General features: G+C 41.3%; 1 protein-coding gene across 10 annotated transcripts in view; it reads left to right on the top strand.

Annotated features, from left to right (window-relative positions):
* Positions 1–12,241, top strand: part of VPS13B (vacuolar protein sorting 13 homolog B) — a 999,042-nt gene that overhangs the window by 533,519 nt on the left and 453,282 nt on the right. For 9 of the 10 annotated variants that reach the window (XR_012901295.1, XM_075920306.1, XM_075920307.1 and 6 more), the window contains one exon: positions 10,637–10,871. Coding sequence is in view for 8 of the 10 variants with exons in the window: in XM_075920306.1 (XP_075776421.1) it covers positions 10,637–10,871 (235 nt within the window). In the remaining 2 variants the exon portion in view is untranslated. Of the gene's footprint in view, positions 1–10,636; positions 10,872–12,241 lie in introns of those variants that run through there. The other variant, XR_012901296.1, reaches the window with a different exon arrangement.

Raw genomic sequence — 12,241 nt, 5'->3', positions numbered from 1 at the left:
GCACCAGCTCCTCTTACTGGGAGCCACTGAAGAGGTTCCTATAGGGCACAGGAGTTTCTATTCCTGCTATTTTTTAATCCTGAAGGCCAAAGGAAGGTTTCGTCCCACCTTGAACTTCAGGGGTCTCAATGCATTCATAGTAAAGCACATCAAAGTTCAAGGTGGTGACCCTAGCTTCTATCATCCCTTCACTTGTCATGGGTGACTGGTACTCTGCCTTCGATTTAAAAGATGCCTATTTTCATTGGGGAAGCTCACAAACACTTCCTGTGGTTCACTGTAGGCTGACACCATTACCAAATCACAGCACTCCTGTTTGTTCTCTTCATGGCTCCCAGGGTCTTTGCCAAATGTATGGTGGTGGTTGTCGCATACCTTTGAAAGTGACCGTTGCAGGTTTACCCTGTCTGAATGACTGGCTTATAAGGGGAACCGCCTTTACCCAGGTGTTAGATCATATCTCCCTGATCAGGCATATTTTTCTCCAACTAGGCCTCATTTTGCATCAAGCCAAGTCCACCCTAGTTCCTGCTCAAAAAACAGAGTTTGTGGGAACCTTGCCTGGACTCCACAATGGCCATGGCCTCCCTACTGAAAACCCGTTTTCTCACTATTAAGGAGGTCATTCTGAGACTTCGCTTCTCCCCTGTCAACATGGCCAGGAACTGCAAGAGGCTGCTGGTGGCTTGCACATAAGTGATGCAGCATGCCAGAATCAGACTTCACCCATTGCATCTATGGCTGGCACAGATGCAAACCCTGCCTTTTAGCCCATGGACATAGTGGTGACCTGAAGGATGTCCTGAAGTCCCTCGACTGGTGGCTCAGGAGGACATGGTCTGTGCTGGGGTCCTGTTCACCAGACTTCACCAGCCCAGTTGGTGATGGATGCATCCGACATGGGTTGGGGAGCTCACGTTGGTGATCTAAGGACTTAAGATATGTGATCCCCCTCAGAGCTTTCCCTGCACATAAATATCAGAGAGCTGAGGACTATTCATCTCTTACCAGGTGTTCCTCCCTGGCTTCGAAACAAGTGTATTTCCACCCTGCCAGACAACACTGGAGCAATGTTTTATATCGACAGACAGTGTGGAGCACATTCCTTTCCCCTTTGACAGGAAACTTTCCTCTTTCGGGAGTTCTGCACATACCATTCACCACGTAGCATCCTATCTTCCGGGATCTCAGAATGCACTTGCAGAGCGACTCAGCAGGTTGTTTGAGGGTGACAAGTGGCCCCTCAGGGCGGATGTGGCCTTGGACATTTTCCACAGGTGGGGATTTCCGCACATAGACCTGTTAGCAACACACAGCAACAGGAAATGTTCTTGGTTCTGTTCCCTCCTGAACAACAGCAAAGGTCACTGGGGGACATTCTTCTACTTCCCTGCTCCCCAAGTCTCTTGTATGCTTTTCCCTCTGTTCACACTGATTCACAAGGTGGTCCTTAGGATCAGGGATTCAGGTCTTCCCTGATTCTGATAACACCAGCTTCGCCTCCGCAGCACTGGTTCTCAGCCCTGCTCAATCTGTTGGTCAACCAACCCATAGCTCTCCCATTTTATCTGGATACAACACAGGATTATGGCAAGCTTCATCAGTGAAACCTCCAGTCCCTGCACCTCATGCCTGGAAACTCTATGGTTAGCTGCCTTGGAGAGACAGTGCTCGGAATGAGTACAGAGGGTTCTGTTGAGTAGCGAAAAGCCCTCTACTAGAGCAACATTCTTACCAAAATGGAAGTGCTTCTTGCTTTGGGTGGCCCAGACGGGTCTTTCACCTTCACAAGCCCTGTTCTAGCCATCATAGAATAATAGAACACTAGAACTGGAAGGGACCTTGAGAGGTCATCGAGTCCAGTCCCTTCCCTCATGGCAGGATAGTACCATCTAGACTATCCCTGATAGATGTCTATCTAACCTGCTCTTAAATATCTCCAGAGATGGAGATTCCACAACCTCCCTAGGCAACTTATTCCAGTGTTTAACCACCCTGACAGTTAGGAAGTTTTTCCTAATGTCCAACCTAAACCTCCCTTGTGAAGTTTAAGCCCATTGCTTCTTGTCCTATCCTCAGACGCTAAGGAGAACAATTTTTCTCCCTCCTCCTTGTAGCACCCTTTTAGATACCTGAAAACCACTATCATGTCCCCTCTGTCTTCTCCTTTCCAAATTAAACAAGCCCATTTCTTTCATAGGTCATGTTCTCTAGACCTTTAATCATTCTTGTTGCTCTTCTCTGGACTTTCTACACATCTTTCTTGAAATGTGGTGCCCAGAACTGGACAAAATACTCCAATTGAGTCCTAATTTTTTGGACCTTTGGGTTCGGGTGCTTTCCACCTTCTCAGTCACCTTGCAGCCATTTCTTTCTTCCACTAGGGCTCCTGGGGAAAGTCTATCTTCAATCATCCCATGGTACATCAGTTTCTGAATCGTAGAATCCTAGGGCTGGAAGAGACCTCAGGAGGTCATCTAGTCCAACCTCCTGCTCAAAGAAGGACCAACCCTAGCTAAATCATCCCAGACATGGCTTTGTCAAGCTGGGACTTAAAAACTTCTAGAGATAGAGATTCTACCACCTCTGTGGGTAACCCATTCCACTGCTTCACCATCCTCCTAGTGAAATAGTTTTTCCTAATATCCAGCCTAGACCTCCCCCACTGTAACTTGAGACCATTGCTCCTTGTTCTGCTATACATCACTACAGGCAGTCCCCGAGTTACGTGGATCCGACTTATGTCGGATCCGCAGTTACGAACGGGGCCCTTCCTCTCCCTGGTCTCCAGCAGACCAGGGAGAGGAAGCAAAGCGGCGGAACACGCGGGCAGCGGACAGGGCTGTCCGCTGCCCACGTGCTCCGCGGCTTGGCTCTGCTTTGCCCCCCCGTCCCCCTGGTCTGCAGACCAGGGGGACGGGGGGGGGGGGCAAAGCAGAGCAAAGCAGAGCCAAGCCGCGGAGCGCGCGGTCAGCTGACAGCCCAGACGTGTCTGGGCTGTCAGCTGGCCGCTGCTCCGCGGCTTGGCTCTGCTTTGCCCCCCCCGTCCCCCTGGTCTGCAGACCAGGGAGACGGGGGGGGGGGGAGGGCAAAGCAGAGCAAAGCAGAGCCAAGCCGCGGAGCAGCGGCCAGCGGACAGCCCAGACGTGTCTGGGCTGTCAGCTGGCCGCTGCTCCGCGGCTTGGCTCTGCTTTGCTCTGCTTTGCCCTCCCCCCCCCCCCGTCTCCCTGGTCTGCAGACCAGGGGGACGGGGGGGGCAAAGCAGAGCCAAGCCGCGGAGCAGCGGCCAGCTGACAGCCCAGACACGTCTGGGCTGTCAGCTGACCGCGCGCTCCGCGGCTTGGCTCTGCTTTGCTCTGCTTTGCCCCCCGTCCCGTCCCCCTGGTCTGCAGACCACGGGGACGGGGGGGCAAAGCAGAGCCAAGCCGCGGAGCACGTGGGCAGCGGACAGCCACGGTGCATCTGGGCTGTCCCGCTGCCCCCGTGCTCCGCGGCTTTGCTCCGGACACCTGTGGTACCACAGCTGGGGCGCTGCCAGTTGGTCCCGTAGCGCCGCTCTGGGCGCTCCTGGACCAACCGGGCAGCACCCCAGCTGCTCTGCCCCAGGCGTCCTGATTCAGCCACTGCTGGTCAGTTTCAGCAGCGGCTGAATCAGGACGCCTGGGGCAGAGCAGCTTGGGTGCTGCTGGGTTGGTCCAGTAGCACCGAGGAGCGGCCGCGCTACTGGACCAACCCAGCAGCACCCCAGCTGCTCTGCCCCAGGCGTCCCCAAGTCAGCCGCTGCTGAAACTGACCAGTGGCTGACTACAGGAAGCCCCTGCTCCGGGCTTCCTGGAATCAGCCGCTGATCAGTTTCAGCAGCAGCTGACTTGGGGATGCCTGGGGTTCTTAAGTTGAATCTGTATGTAAGTCAGAACTGGCGTCCAGATTCAGCTGCTGTTGAAACTGATCAGTTTCAGCAGCGGCTGAATCTGGACGCCAGTTCCGACTTACATACAGATTCAACTTAAGAACAAACCTACAGTCCCTATCTTGTACGTAACCCGGGGACTGCCTGTACTGAGAGCAGCCTCTTTCCTTTCTCTTTAGAACCTCCCTTCTGGAAAATTGAAAACCTGCTGCTTTCAAATCCCCCCTCACTCTTCTGGAAACTAATAAGCCCAAATCCCTCAGCCTCTCCTCATAAGTCATGTGCTTGGCCCCCTAATAATTTTGGTTGACCTCCTCTGGACCCTCTCCATTGTGTCCACATCATGAAGGAGTTGAACAGGTTATATCAACATGTGCATCAGCCCCTCTCACCTTGGGACCTTAATATGGTGTTTACAAAACGTATGGTCCCTCCATTTGAGCTGTTCTCAACGTGCTCTTTACAGCACCTTTCCTGGAAGGTCACCTATCTGATTGGCTATTACTTCCGCTAGAGAAGCATCTGAGCTCTATCCTCGGATCCTCTTTATATTGTTTTCTTTAAGGATAAAGTTAGGCTTTGCTGCACCCTGCTTTTTTGCCCAAGATGGTGTCCCAGTTTCATGTCAATCAGGACATATTTTTGCCTGTGTTTTACTCCAATACACATGACTCAGGCACAGGACAGTCTCTACACTCTTTAGATGTTAGACATGCCTTGGCTTTTTATTTAGATAGGACAAAACCTTTCTGTAAGTCCCTCGAGCTGTTTGGTTTAATAGCTGATAGAATGAAGAGTCTCCCAGTTTTGGCTCAACGTATCTCCTCCTGGTTAACATCCTGCATCAGGGCTGTTACGAGCTGACCAATTTGCCAGCTCCCCCTTCATGGCCCACTCCAGTAGGGCCGGGCCTCATCTGCTGCCTTCATGGTACAGGTGCCCATCCTGGATATCTTCAGGGTGGCCACCTGGTCTTTGATGCGTACTTTTGCGAACCATTATGCCATAGTGCAGCAGGCCATGGATGACGCAGCTGTTGGCAGAGCCGTCTTGCAGTCTATCACCAGGTAGTCTCCGACCCTGCCTCTTTGGGTTTGGCTTGGGAATCACCTACATGGAATGGACATGAGCAATCACTTGAAGAAAAAACAGTTACTCGTCATCTCGTAACTGTTCTTCGAGATGTGTTGCTCATGTCCATTCCAAATCCTACCTGCCTCCCTTTCATCAGAGTGTTCCAGCAAGAAGGAACTGAGGGGGTGGAGAGCCAGCCAGGGGTATGTATGTATGCATATGCAGGCGCCACTCCAGGGGGCTCCTCTGCCAGCCTGATAGGTACCGCTGATGGAAAAGCCTTCCGAAGATCTGTGCATGTTGCACATGCACACGCACATGGAATGGACATAAGCAACACATCTTTAAGAACAAAATATGAAATGGTAAGTAACTGTGTTTTCCTATGCCTGTTTTGTTAAATTGATCTTAATTATGTCATTCAAGTGTCAATCTAAATGTACTGGAGATGAAGAGTAATGTCCCACTATTTTTCAATTCAAGTATACTCTGACTAATTTTTGCTTTCAATTAACCATGCTCTATATTTAGTTTTTCTTTGGATGCTAAGAAGCCTACTTTCTGGGGGCAAAAAACATTTGAGCTATGTCCCAGAGTCACATTGTGATCAGATTATTGAATCAAATCATTGAGTCCAGTCTTTTTTTCTAAAACAGTTTGCATGTTCCTTGGTCTTTTATGAAAACAGCTGTATACCAGAAAAGTCAGAAGTAGGACATTGGATAAAACAGAACCTGAAAACTTAAACTCATCAAAGGATTATTTTTAATGGAATTTGAGTATGTAAAATGTTTTTGGAACCAGAGTCCCTGGAAAGTATAGTTTGGAGCCAAAGCTGGTACTGGTTTAGCCCTCGTCATTTTTGCTCATGATAATACCATGCATGAAGATATTATGCATTGGACTTACTGTAAACTACTAGTATATCAATGAAAAAAACTTTCAATCTTAACTATAAAATGTTTTTATTATTTAGCTGTGGAGTTTTGTATACAGTCTTGAAGTCTTTCTGGCAGCTGGACTATGGGGGAGGCACTTACTTTTCACATGTCCCCGACATTAATATTTGATAAAATCATGAAATGGCATAAACTTTTATTTCTAATTGATTGTTAATGTTGAATTCTAGTGGAAATAATGAGGCATCTATATTAAAACCAAATTAATGCAAGAGCTATGTTATGGTGAATGACAACCAAATAAATGTGCAATGATTATTTGTAACACTTACTGTGAACTTTAAAGTATTTTGAGGAAGAAGCCTGTATTTCCTGTAATTATTTGAAGTAATATTTCTCTAAAGAGAATAGTTTCCACTTAATTTTTTTTTGGCTGAAACAGTAGAAATTTAATAATGAGCTTAATTTACATTCTTGGTCTTTGTGTAGGAGAGAGAGAGATTTCGTAATATGTAACTTAGCAATAATATGCAGTAGCTATGTAGGGGAGAGGCGATTAATTGATTGGTTATGTATCATGCAGTGAGGGAAACAGGATGATTCTGGTCATTTCATGCTTACATTAATAAGAGAGTCCCTAAAGTTTTCAGAAGAATTTTTGTAAAATATTTCCATTTAGAAGATTTATCTACAACTTTAGTTTATCAGTTTTGATTTCTGTAGTTTTATGACCAAATAAAAGTACTGTTTTAAATTTAGTCAACAGTGCGTTACTTAGAAAGTAGTAGGAAATCGGTCAAATATTATCAGCATGTTTTAAGATTTTATTTACAAACTTTAATTGTGAAATTCACGCAACATACAAATAACCGGAACTTGTGTGATAAAGCAGCAGAAAAACTAGATGGATACAAAATACTATGATCCAACTTGGAAGTACGAGTCAAGCACTTGTGCAAATTGGCCACAGCAGCATTCATTGCTTATCTCATCCCATCCCTCTGCATGGGGACCTAAAATTTGTAACTCCTCTCTGCACAAAAAGCGAAAAAAAACCAAACCCATACCAGCCTTTTAGTGCTGGAAAACATTTGCAGGACTGAGACTTAAAAAAGAGACAAAGGCCACACTGCGTAAAAGTTTCCTTAGAAAGCTGCTCCTCTTGAGCAAATTCTTTAACGTATAACAGGAAGTGAGATTGACTAGGGCTGGCAATCAAGAACTCAGTAGGAACAATGAGAATTGTTTTAATTGTATCACTATGAAACATGAAGGTTTTGCACATCATCTCTGCTCTCCTGCACAGCAGAACTATGTGACATCTCTGCTGCATTTTTGGCCTTTAGTGGCCACTCCACAGTCAGGGTGATTGTGCCCTAGTATAGTGCATATTTTACAATGCTCTCTACTGAACAATATTCCCTTTTATGTAGAATATTATTTTTAAAATAGCATAAACCACTTTAACAATTCTCATGCCATGAGTTGCTCTATTAAATTAAATTATTCATTTTAATAGCTAAGATCTGGTGATCCATTCACCCTTCAGTGTATATATTTTAGTAAAAATTTAAAACAAACACAATATGGTTCACTCAATTTTAAATTAGCAAGCAAAATAATTATTTTATCCTTGGTTTATCATTAGTATATTTTATAGCCATTGACATAATAGAAGTAAAAATAGGAGGTGATTCCATTTCAGGAATTTGTAATAATTCTTTTTCTTTAACACATGAATGTGTTCAGTATTGGCAAAAGAACATGTTGCTACCAAAACTGAAATAAGATCCTTGAAACAGAAAGGATGTTGCCATGGAAAAGTGAAGTAACACTCAGTGCAGCTGTGATACATTAATGAATAGGATATTTTTTTTAAAAGATCAGTGTTTGGTGTGGCTTGGAGGGTCCCAACCAGATGGTTTCCATGAACAGGATCTGACCCCCAGCTTGAGGACTTCTTACTGGCAGATTACTTCATTTTCTTTCCCTTGGATTGTCAGATCTTTACATTAATGCAAGATTTACTGATACAGATTTATATTCAATTACATAAATCAGTCTCATTTTACATTAAAGTCACAATTTTATACATACCCTTTAACAGTTATTTTAAAATGTAAAAAATATTCATTTGGTAGCATTAACAGATGCTATTTCTGTAACTTTATTTTGAAAGTATTTGAATTACATATAATTTAAAGCAATTTCTCTATCAATAAAATGATCTATAACATATTTGTATTATTTAGTCCAACATACATTGCACTAATTTTAGATGCATTATTGCCTCCTTTTATGGAACTTGCTGTGAACCAAATCTCTGGGCAAGCAGGAGCAGATTCTGTTCTCAAATGCATGTGAAAATCTCACTGAAACTTGCTGGAATTGCATGAGGGTAAAATTTGGCTCAGTGAGAAATATAACATGTTTCTTAAGAACCCGCCATTGAATGTTTTAACAGATATTTCCATTCATAAAATGATAATTTCCTTTGTAAACAGGTAGTAATTTTCTGGTTTGTACTGGAAAATGTGTGTTTTTATTGGTTCATCCATCATGTCCTGCTTTGAAAACCTTAAACTATATATTCTTCTAAAACCTCCTCTATGATGCACATATTTGTTTATGCATGATTTCTGATTTGAAGTGCCTTGAATTGGTATAGAAATATATTATTACATATTTTGGACCAGATTCCACCACCCATTTGTCCATGAGTAGTGCCTTTGAAATCAATGGGCCAACTCACATTAACTCAAGGTTAATGAACATAGTACAGTTGATGCCTAAATTAGTGATAGATCCTGCTAAATAATATATGGAATTCTACAGTTGTGATTCCACTTCAGTGTTTTTGACATGGTAAAATCAAATTAAACAGGGGAAAAAAACCCGAGAAACTTGTATTAAATACAGTTTTTCAGATAAAGTGGAAAAAATCTTAAGAATTTCCTGGTTCTATATACTTCTGAAGTGAACATTGTTAAAAATTTACTGTAGACCCTTGCTGTGGGTAAATTGATAGAGCATTGTATCTCTGAGTTGGTGGAATTTGTGAGTTATTATTACCACATGCCTTGTATATTCTGGCAACATTTGAAGTTAATCATCATATATTATGTGATTTGTTATAAATTGCTTACTCAGTAACTTCATTGATAAAACAAAAGCTAACCTGATCATAACTGCATTGCTTTTGTCATCTGTTTATCACTGCCCCACAGTGGTCTGAACTGTAACTTATCGCTAATAGAGAAGAAAATGTTCTTACATGTCACTATAAAAATCTCTGAAAAATTGACAGACTGATTTTAACCGTGTTTTTGAAAATCCAGATGTTTCATCTGTAACGATCCACAATTGTTTCTCGTCTGGTATAAATAAGTACATTCTGAAATTTTGGATCAATAAATTACTTACCAAAGATATAATTAGCTTCATTTTACAGCTCAAGTAACTCTAAACTAGAAACAGACATGGACTTCATGTAATATATTTATTTTTGCAAAATTCTACTATTTTTCAACAGTGAATTCTTGTCAGTTTATCTCTGTACATCAGGCTGGTAAATTATTTATGGTATTGAGGGATGCCAGTCCTGTTACACATCATTATTGCTCTCATGGGGGAATATTAGCCTTTAGGAAAGAGTATCATGCACTAAGTCTTTCTTATAATTTGTAAGATATAGTTTCTTTACTTTTATAAGTTTACGGTATCTTCATGCATTTATTGGACACTACTAGAAAGCAACAAAGAAAAGTATTTTATAATGCCTTCAAATAACACCTTTCATCCAAAATATTGTGAAGAAACTGGTTGAATCAGTTTGTTTTTGCTTAACAAAGCATTCAAGTGTGCAGGCTGTTAAAGTTATTTGATATCCAGGTGCAGAATATTGCTTGCAAGAGCCAAGTAAAAATAGCAGTTTTTAGCATACTTTACCTCTAAATTAAGAAGTCAAGATAAGTTCAGTCCTTGGTTTGGTCTCATTTAGCTTAGCTAGGAATCTCTAAGGATATGGCAGAATTATCAAAACTATTTCATGGCAAACTAAGTAACTGTACTCTGTGGAAATATAAGTATTATATGAAATCACATGAATTTATTCTAATCTGAAAGGTGACAAAAGGAGACAAACCTGTTAGTCTCTAAACTTTATTGACTTTTTTCATTTCAATATATATCTTGGTACTAATAAGCATGTCAATAGATGGCTGAGGCTTTTATTAATGTTATATTGAGTGATTAAGCTTGACCTTTTAAATGCACTTCAGTCACTGTTAACTGAAGTAAGGGCAGAATTCTCACTGAAATAAATCTTTTTCTGAAAGTAACAGTGTATAAAATGCTAGTCAGCTGTAGAGCCTAAGCTAGTGATAACAAAAGCTAGTGAACTGCAAAAGGAAGAGGATTTTATCACCTTTTCTGCCAGCACATTTTCTAACTCCATCATGTTTCCTGAAAAGACCTGTGGAAAGGCAGATATATGTTCAGCTTATGTGGCTATATCCTTTTGATCAAGTTTATAAACCAAAATGGCATCTTTTCGGGTGTGTTTTTCTATATGTGTAATGTAAAATGTAAGTATTTTTACCATTTTTTGTTAACCTTTCTTTTATTTCTGTTTAAGAACTTAGGTTTTTAATCAACTGTGAGATCCGTGATTCTGTATTATAAATGAATAAATATGTTGGGAGAATTTTGATATCTATTTCTGACACTCTTGGATTTGTTTTTGTTTTTCCAGCTTGAAGTGCAGTCATGTTGTGTGTTTGTTCCAAACGATAGCCTCCCTTCCCCAAGTACAATTGTGTCCGGTGACATTCCTGGAACTGTCCGAAGTTGGTACCATGGACAAGCTGGTATGCCTGGTACAGTTGTTCTTTGCTTGCCCCAGATAAAAATTATGAGTGCTGGACACAAATACATGGAACCACTACAAGAGATCCCTTTTGTTGTGCTAAGATCAATTCTCGAAGAAGGTACAGTATGAAAAATTTTGAGTCTTCTTGTGTTTGTTTTCAATGTATAATTGTGTTGTATGATCATTGTTTTATATTGCCAACATTTTATACAAATCAATCTTCTTTCTAAAAGATTTCATATCCAAAATATGTGAGCTAAATAACATGAACAAACTTGCTTTCTTTAACCATTATCTCTAACAACTATAGCAAAAATTTTTAACTTTCTGGGAATATCCATGCACATTTACTTTGTTACTATAATCTATACTATTAATTCTTAGAGAGGTTTTGCACTAAAGTGAGCAGAGAAAATGAAGAATTTATTAGAAAATGTACATGGGAGAATTTTGTCCACAATATTTTTCTCATTTTTTGCACACACATCCTTCTAATGAAATTTACCAAAAATTATAAAGTACAGATTATAAAAAAAAGAGTACAAAGTATTTTTAACTACTACATTTTCTTTTGAGTCTATGCCAACTTTTGTGGTTTTACAACTGCATAGTTGTAAAACCTATATTTTGATTTTTTTCCCTCCTCTTTTGTTCTGTAATAACCCCAGTCTATCGTCGTCCTCCACTCCACATGCACGCCCATAGAAACAGATTACAGTGAATTTTTTAAACAATGAAATTTTCTGTAATTGTACTGTAAGCGCTGTCACATGCACAAAATAAACAGGAATAGAGAAATAAATGTTTCCTCTAATTACTTTCAGTTATAATAATCTTATTTGTTACACTAACAATAAAAGGTAAATTTGTTTAAACAGAAATGTTTTTTTTAATTGGTAGTGTCCTTTAAACCTGTTATGGAAGTAGACCACACTTGAATTTTCTCAGACTAGGAAAGAAAGGAGCAGTCTGAGAAATAGAGAAGAATCCCCTTGGTTGGGATAAATCCTGCTGTAAGGGATTTATTTGTGTGTGGCTTTGTGCTCTGGGAATAATGCCAAACAGAAGTTCTCACAATCTTGATATTTTTGATTCTCTAATGGAGCTGTTGCCTTCTCCCATGCCAAAACTCCCCCTTAAATAGACTAGTAAAAAAATATTTTCAAAGCTTTTAAGTCACCTTCTTCGTTTTCTCCATGCAAAGGTAAGTAATTTTATAGACTTTTTAGGGAGATTCTAAATGACTATCTATATTTGAACAGGACTCCAGTGATGACATATCATTCTTAAAACATGTTTCTTTCCCTGTGAAATCATATGCATCTAACCTTACCCTGAAAGCTATTTTGGAACTGTTTGTTCTTTTGAAAATTCAAGCAAGTACAGGCAGTCCCCGACTTACGCGGATCCGACTTATGTCGGATCTGCACTTATGAACGGGGCTTTCTCGCCCCAGAGTTCACAGGCAGCAGTCAGCCACCTTGACCT

Source organism: Pelodiscus sinensis, chromosome 2 (genome assembly GCF_049634645.1).
Source record: "Pelodiscus sinensis isolate JC-2024 chromosome 2, ASM4963464v1, whole genome shotgun sequence".
In the NCBI taxonomy this organism is placed as follows: Eukaryota; Metazoa; Chordata; order Testudines; family Trionychidae; genus Pelodiscus; species Pelodiscus sinensis.
This window is presented reverse-complemented; position numbering and strand designations above follow the sequence as displayed.